The sequence below is a fragment of the Medicago sativa genome, chromosome 2 (assembly GCF_051527215.1).
Source record: "Medicago sativa cultivar Bolivia chromosome 2, Bolivia_mono, whole genome shotgun sequence".
NCBI lineage: Eukaryota > Viridiplantae > Streptophyta > Magnoliopsida > Fabales > Fabaceae > Medicago > Medicago sativa.
The window spans coordinates 44,070,467-44,079,146 of record NC_140750.1 but is presented as its reverse complement, the minus strand read 5'-3'; the positions used below and the strand labels follow the sequence as shown (position 1 = coordinate 44,079,146).

General features: G+C 33.9%; 1 protein-coding gene across 1 annotated transcript; it reads left to right on the top strand.

The window, feature by feature from the left end:
• The first annotated feature begins 1,207 nt into the window (after positions 1–1,207).
• Positions 1,208–3,623, top strand: LOC146946857 (uncharacterized). Its single transcript, XM_085748325.1, has 4 exons — positions 1,208–1,897; positions 1,973–2,485; positions 2,969–3,279; positions 3,542–3,623. Exons 1-4 carry the CDS (start codon positions 1,208–1,210, stop codon positions 3,621–3,623), a joined length of 1,596 nt encoding a protein of 531 aa, XP_085604451.1.
• The last annotated feature ends 5,057 nt before the right edge of the window (positions 3,624–8,680 follow it).

Below are 8,680 nucleotides of genomic sequence, written 5' to 3'. Positions count from 1 at the left end.
AAAGAAAGACAAGGCATTAAAGATCATTTAATCTGAAGGAGGAATGGTGCAAGAATTGAAAAGGAACCAGACAAGATATCAATGAGACAATGAAGGCACTTCATTTCAGCATAGGAAACCATCATCATCATCAAAATCACGTCCAGCCACCCTCATTCATTGATTTGTTTTGTAACCATTTCTTGTATTCATGTTAATTTACTTCAGCCATAGGAAATAATGATAGATTAATTTGGCTGAAGGAATCTTAAGAGTTATTTGCCTTTTTCTTTGTAATTCAGCAAGTGTCCCTCCTACCTATATATAGGACACGAAAATTGAATAAAAATCAAGTTGAATTTTGTTAAAAAAAGTGAGTAATTGCTCTTTAGGTTCTGGATTGGACCTTGTATTGATCATATCAAGAATCCTTTCTTGTGGTGATTATCATTTCCATAGACTTATCATTTTCTAGGATTAGAAAGTGTGGCGTCCCTAAACTCTCCATTCCATTTCTTGTTTGAATCCACAAATCTGCCGAAACACCAATTGAAACCCAAAATTCACGTTTTCAATTCAAACACTTGTCAAAGTTAACCCCAATTACAAAATTTTCGTATTCCTTTTGCACATCTTTTCATTCACAATATTTTCAGTCTATTTCTTGTGTTTCTTTGTCTATATTTAATCTTTCAGCAAGCAACTTTTATCAATTTATAGCTAAAAGTCAAATATAAACAATGTTCACAAAATAGTGTTCATCAAGTGGTAATCAGAGCAAGGTTCCTTTTAAAAGGGCCAAAAGTTCAAAGGTATCAAATTCTTCTTGTTCATCATTCTGATTTTCATCTTACAAAAAAAAAAATTCGAAAAAAAATATATATATTAAAAAAAAAATCAAAATTGTTGCTTGTGTTCATCAATTTCGTTTTTGTGTTTTAATTGCCACACTTTCCTTGTTTTCCATTTATCTTGTCATTTCAGAATTTGAATTAGTTTCCTTGTTCACATCATTTCCAAACCTTTGTTTTTTTTCATTCCTTGAATTGTGTTAAGTTTGTGTTTTGATTTTCACCATTTTGAAAGTTTTCTTACCTTGATTTACTTGGTTTCTCTAAAGAACTCAAAAGAGCAATTGAGTGGAAAAATGAAAGAGTGATACATTAAAAAAAAAAAAAAGCCAATTTGAGTGAGTGTAAACACTTGTGAGGATTAGTTTTAGGGAATCATGACTGAGGAAGGTCCAAATAAGTTACTATTAGATGCACTCACAACAAGGTTTCAAGCCATGTTGCAGGTGCAAGCTGAACAATTTCAAGAACAAATTGATGAGTTAAAAGCTAGTTTAACTACTGATGGAAGTGGTGGGGAGGATGATGGAAGTAGGCCTAGAAGGAGGGATGAGAGGCCAAGGGAGGATAGGTTGAGGAGTATTAAGATCAAAGTTCCATCCTTTGTGGGAGCGAATGATCCGGAGGCATATCTAGAGTGGGAGACCAAAATAGAACAAATTTTTAATTGTCATGATTATTCTGATGTTGAAAAAGTGCAGGTGGCAGCCATTGAATTTAAGGAGTATGCTCTAATATGGTGGGATCAAATGATCAAAGAGAAGGTGAGGTATAATGAACCACCCATTGCAACTTGGGAGGAGATGAAGAGAATCATGAGGAGGAGATTTGTGCCATCCTATTACCATAGGGATTTGCACAACAAATTACAAAGACTCACTCAAGGTTCTAAAAGTGTTGAAGAATATTCCAAGGAGATGGAGGTGGCAAAGATTAGAGCCAATGTGGTGGAAGATCACGAAGCAACCATGGCTAGGTTCATTCATGGACTTAACCGTGACATTAGTGACATTGTGGAGCTGCATCATTACATGTCTTTGGAGGAATTAGTCCATCAAGCCATCAAGGTTGAACAACAACTCAAAAGGAAGGGTCAATTGAGAAGAAGCTCAACTTCTTCTTTCAATTCTTCAAGTTTGAAGGACAAGCAAAAGAAGGATGGTACCTCTTCACCTAAGGAGGCCATGAGTGATCCTAAAGGTAAAAACATTACTTCATCCCAAAATGTTTCTACTAACAAAGTTGTTAAGTGTTTCAAGTGCCAAGGTCAAGGACACATAGCCTCTCAATGTCCAACAAAGAGAACTATGTTAATTGAAGAAAATGATGACCTTGAGGAGGAGGAGGGTGTCGTGAATGATGAAGGAGGAGAAGAAGAGGAGGATGGTGAAAATGGTGAATTTCTCATGATTAGGAGGATGTTAGGAAACCAAGCCAAGGAGGAAGAATCAAATCAAAGGGAAAACCTTTTCCATACAAGATGCTTAGTGCAAGGAAAGGTATGTTCTCTAATTATTGATGGAGGTAGTTGTACTAATGTTGCTAGTGCACACATGGTGGGTAAATTAGAATTAGAAACAAGACCTCACCCTAGGCCTTACAAACTTCAATGGCTTAGTGAAAGTGTAGAAATGCTTGTTGACAAACAAGTAGAGGTTTGTTTTAAAATTGGGAAGTATGAAGATGTTGTTGTGTGTGAAGTAGTACCAATGGAGGCTTGTCATTTGTTGTTAGGAAGGCCATGGCAATTTGATAGAGGAGCGCAACATGATGGCCGAAGTAATAAGTATTCCTTTTTGCACTTTGGTAAAAAAATTACTCTTGCACCATTGAGTCCTAATGATGTAAGAGAAGATCAAAAGAAAATGAAAGAAAAATATGCGCAAGAAAAAGAAAAATATGCGCAAGAAAAAGAAAGAAAAGAAAAAGAAAAAGAAAAAGAAAGAAAAGAAAAAGAAAAAGAAAGAAAAGAGAAAGAAAAAGAAAAGAAAGAAAGTTTCATGGCAAAAAAAGAAGAAATAAAGAATGCCATTGTTACCAAACAGCCCCTATATTTGCTATTTTGCAAAGAGGTGGCTTTGTTTTCTAACACTCCTAACACTCAAAAATTTCCAAGTTGTGTTGAATTTCTTTTGCAGGAGTTTGATGCTTTGTTCCCTAAAGAGATACCAAATGGGCTACCACATATAAGAGGTATTGAACATCACATTGACCTCATTCCAGGGGCATCTTTACCAAACCGTCCAGCCTACCGAAGCAATCCCCAGCAAACTCAAGAAATTCAAAATCAAGTTGCTGAATTGGTAAGTAAAGGATGGGTAAGAGAAAGTTTAAGTCCTTGTGCTGTCCCTGTTATTCTAGTTCCAAAAAAAGATGGTAGTTGGAGAATGTGCACTGATTGTAGGGCTGTTAACAATATCACCATTAAGTATAGACATCCAATTCCTAGGTTAGATGATTTACTTGATGAATTGTTTGGTGTATGTTTATTTTCTAAAATTGATTTGAAAAGTGGCTATCACCAAATAAGAATTAGGGAGGGGGATGAATGGAAAACTGCTTTTAAAACAAAATATGGTTTGTATGAGTGGATGGTTATGCCGTTTGGTTTAACTAATGCACCAAGTACTTTTATGAGACTCATGAACCATGTTTTGAGGGAATTTTTGGGAAAATTTGTTGTTGTGTATTTTGATGATATCTTGATATAGCAAAAATTTAGAGGAACATTGTGGTCATTTAAGGGCTGTTTTAGAAGTTTTGAAGAAAGAACATTTATCAATTTATAGCTAAAAGTCAAATATGAACAATGTTCACAAAATAGTGTTCATCACCATTGTCCCAAAAATGAGATTTTAGCCTATATGGTTAAAAGTTCGATAAATATTAAGGTTGAATTTGTCCCTCCATGTCCTTTATCGCATAACATAATTTTTGAACCAATTTCGTTTTGAATTTGGCAAATAGAAAGCAATGAGATGACCTTTATCGCGAAAACGAGATTTTAGCTTATATTGTAACATGTTTGTTAAATATGAAGGTTGAACATGTCCCTCGATGTCCCTTGATGCGAAACATGATATGTGAACCTATTTGGTTTGAAATTCGGTAAAATGAAAGTATTGAAATGACCCTTGTCGCGAAAATGAAATGTTAGCCTATTTGGTTAGAAGTTTGATAAACAGTGAACTTGTCCCTCGATGTCCCTTGATGCGAAACATGATATGTGAACCTATTTGGTTTTGTATTCGGCAAAATGAAATTATTTGAATGACCATTGTCCTAAAAATGAGATTTTAGCCAATATGGTTAAAAGTTTGATAAATATTAATGTTGAATTTGTCCCTCGATGTCCTTTATTGCGTAACATAATATTTGAACCAATTTCGTTTTAAATTTGGTAAATAGAAAGTAATGAGATGACCCTTATCGCGAAAACGAAATTTTAGCTTATATTGTTACATGTTTGTTAAATATGAAGGTTGAACATGTCCCTCGATGTCCCTTGATGCGAAACATGATATGTGAGCCTATTTGGTTTGAAATTCGGTAAAATGAAAGTATTGAAATGACCCTTGTCGCGAAAATGAAATGTTAGCCTATGTGGTTAGAAGTTTGATAAACAGTGAACTTGTCCCGCGATGTCCCTTGATGCGTAACATGATATGTGAACCTATTTGGTTTTATATTCGGAAAAATGAAAGTATTGGAATGACTTTGTCGCAAAAATAAGATTTTAGCTTATATGGTTAGAAGTTTGATAAAGGTTGAACTTGTCCCTCGATCTCGCTTGATACGAAACATGATATGTGAACCTATTTGGTTTTGTATTCGGCAAAATGAAATTATTTGAATGACCATTGTCCCAAAAATGAGATTTTAGCATATATGGTTAAAAGTTTGATAAATATTAATGTTGAATTTGTCCCTCGATGTCCTTTATTGCGTAACATAATATTTGAACCAATTTCGTTTTAAATTTGGTAAATAGAAAGTAATGAGATGACCTTTATCGCGAAAACGAAATTTTAGCTTATATTGTTACATGTTTGTTAAATATGAAGGTTGAACATGTCCCTCGATGTCCCTTGATGCGAAACATGATATGTGAACCTATATGGTTTGAAATTTGGTAAAATGAAAGTATTGAAATGACCCTTGTCGCGAAAATGAAATGTTAGCCTATGTGGTTAGAAGTTTGATAAACAGTGAACTTGTCCCTCGATGTCCCTTGATGCGAAACATGATATGTGAACCTATTTGGTTTGAAATTCGATAAAATGAAAGTATTGAAATGACCCTTGTCGCGAAAATGAAATGTTAGCCTATGTGGTTAGAGTTTGATAAACAGTGAACTTATCCCTCGATGTCCCTTGATGCGAAACATGATATGTGAACCTATTTGGTTTTATATTCGGAAAAATGAAAGTATTGGAATGACTTTGTCGCGAAAATGAGATTTTAGCCTGTATGGTTAGAAGTTTGATAAAGGTTGAACTTGTCCCTCAATCTCCCTTGATACAAAACATGATATGTGAACCTATTTGGTTTTGTATTCGGAAAAATGAAAGTATTGGAATGACTTTGTCGCAAAAATCAGATTTTAGCTTATATGGTTAGAAGTTTGATAAAGGTTGAACTTGTCCCTCGATGTCCCTTGATGCGAAACATGATATGTGAACCTATTTGGTTTTGTATTCGGCAAAATGAAATTATTTGAATGACCATTGTCCCAAAAATGAGATTTTAGCCTATATGGTTAAAAGTTTGATAAATATTAATGTTGAATTTGTCCCTCCATGTCCTTTATTGCATAACATAATTTTTGAACCAATTTCGTTTTGAATTTGGCAAATAGAAAGCAATGAGATGACCTTTATCGCGAAAACGAGATTTTAGCTTATATTGTAACATGTTTGTTAAATATGAAGGTTGAACATGTCCCTCGATGTCCCTTGATGCGAAACATGATATGTGAACCTATTTGGTTTGAAATTCGGTAAAATGAAAGTATTGAAATGACCCTTGTCGCGAAAATGAAATGTTAGCCTATGTGGTTAGAAGTTTGATAAACAGTGAACTTGTCCCTCGATGTCCCATGATGCGAAAAATGATATGTGAACCTATTTGGTTTTATATTCGGTAATTATTAGAATGACCATTGTCCTAAAAATTAGATTTTAGCCAATATGGTTAAAAGTTTGATAAATATTAATGTTGAATTTGTCCCTCGATGTCCTTTATTGCGTAACATAATATTTGAAAAAATTTCGTTTTAAATTTGGTAAATAGAAAGTAATGAGATGACCCTTATCGCGAAAACGAAATTTTAGCTTATATTGTTACATGTTTGTTAAATATGAAGGTTGAACATGTCCCTCGATGTCCCTTGATGCGAAACATGATATGTGAACCTATTTGGTTTTATATTCGGAAAAATGAAAGTATTGGAATGACTTTGTCGCGAAAATGAGATTTTAGCCTATATGGCTTGAAGTTTGATAAAGGTTGAACTTGTCCCTCGATGTCCCTTGATGCGAAACATGATATGTGAACCTATTTGGTTTGAAATTCGGTAAAATGAAAGTATTGAAATGACCCTTGTCGCGAAAATGAAATGTTAGCCTATGTGGTTAGAAGTTTGATAAACAGTGAACTTGTCCCTCGATGTCCCATGATGCGAAAAATGATATGTGAACCTATTTGGTTTTATATTCGGTAATTATTAGAATGACCATTGTCCTAAAAATTAGATTTTAGCCAATATGGTTAAAAGTTTATAAATATTAATGTTGAATTTGTCCCTCGATGTCCTTTATTGCGTAACATAATATTTGAAAAAATTTCGTTTTAAATTTGGTAAATAGAAAGTAATGAGATGACCCTTATCGCGAAAACGAAATTTTAGCTTATATTGTTACATGTTTGTTAAATATGAAGGTTGAACATGTCCCTCGATGTCCCTTGATGCGAAACATGATATGTGAACCTATTTGGTTTTATATTCGGAAAAATGAAAGTATTGGAATGACTTTGTCGCGAAAATGAGATTTTAGCTTATATGGTTAGAAGTTTGATAAAGGTTGAACTTGTCCCTCGATCTCCCTTGATACGAAACATGATATGTGAACCTATTTGGTTTTGTATTCGGCAAAATGAAATTATTTGAATGACCATTGTCCCAAAAATGAGATTTTAGCCTATATGGTTAAAAGTTTGATAAATATTAATGTTGAATTTGTCCCTCCATGTCCTTTATTGCATAACATAATTTTTGAACCAATTTCGTTTTGAATTTGGCAAATAGAAAGCAATGAGATGACCTTTATCGCGAAAACGAGATTTTAGCTTATATTGTAACATGTTTGTTAAATATGAAGGTTGAACATGTCCCTCGATGTCCCTTGATGCGAAACATGATATGTGAACCTATTTGGTTTGAAATTCGGTAAAATGAAAGTATTGAAATGACCCTTGTCGCGAAAATGAAATGTTAGCCTATGTGGTTAGAAGTTTGATAAACAGTGAACTTGTCCCTCGATGTCCCTTGATGCGAAACATGATATGTGAACCTATTTGGTTTTGTATTCGGCAAAATGAAATTATTTGAATGACCATTGTCCTAAAAATGAGATTTTAGCATATATGGTTAAAAGTTTGATAAATATTAATGTTGAATTTGTCCCTCAATGTCCTTTATTGCGTAACATAATATTTGAACCAATTTCGTTTTAAATTTGGTAAATAGAAAGTAATGAGATGACCTTTATCGCGAAAACGAAATTTTAGCTTATATTGTTACATGTTTGTTAAATATGAAGGTTGAACATGTCCCTCGATGTCCCTTGATGCGAAACATGATATGTGAACCTATATGGTTTGAAATTTGGTAAAATGAAAGTATTGAAATGACCCTTGTCGCGAAAATGAAATGTTAGCCTATGTGGTTAGAAGTTTGATAAACAGTGAACTTGTCCCTCGATGTCCCTTGGTGCGAAACATGATATGTGAACCTATTTGGTTTGAAATTCGATAAAATGAAAGTATTGAAATGACCCTTGTCGCGAAAATGAAATGTTAGCCTATGTGGTTAGAGTTTGATAAACAGTGAACTTATCCCTCGATGTCCCTTGATGCGAAACATGATATGTGAACCTATTTGGTTTTATATTCGGAAAAATGAAAGTATTGGAATGACTTTGTCGCGAAAATGAGATTTTAGCCTGTTTGGTTAGAAGTTTGATAAAGGTTGAACTTGTCCCTCAATCTCCCTTGATACAAAACATGATATGTGAACCTATTTGGTTTTGTATTCGGAAAAATGAAAGTATTGGAATGACTTTGTCGCAAAAATCAGATTTTAGCTTATATGGTTAGAAGTTTGATAAAGGTTAAACTTGTCCCTCGATCTCCCTTGATACGAAACATGATATGTGAACCTATTTGGTTTTGTATTCGGAAAAATGAAAGTATTGGAATGACTTTGTCGCGAAAATGAGATTTTAGCCTATATGGCTTGAAGTTTGATAAAGGTTGAACTTGTCCCTAGATGTCCCTTGATGCGAAACATGATATGTGAACCTATTTGGTTTGAAATTCGGTAAAATGAAAGTATTGAAATGACCCTTGTCGCGAAAATGAAATGTTAGCCTATGTGGTTAGAAGTTTGATAAACAGTGAACTTGTCCCTCGATGTCCCATGATGCGAAAAATGATATGTGAACCTATTTGGTTTTATATTCGGTAATTATTAGAATGACCATTGTCCTAAAAATTAGATTTTAGCCAATATGGATAAAAGTTTGATAAATATTAATGTTGAATTTGTCCCTCGATGTCCTTTATTGCGT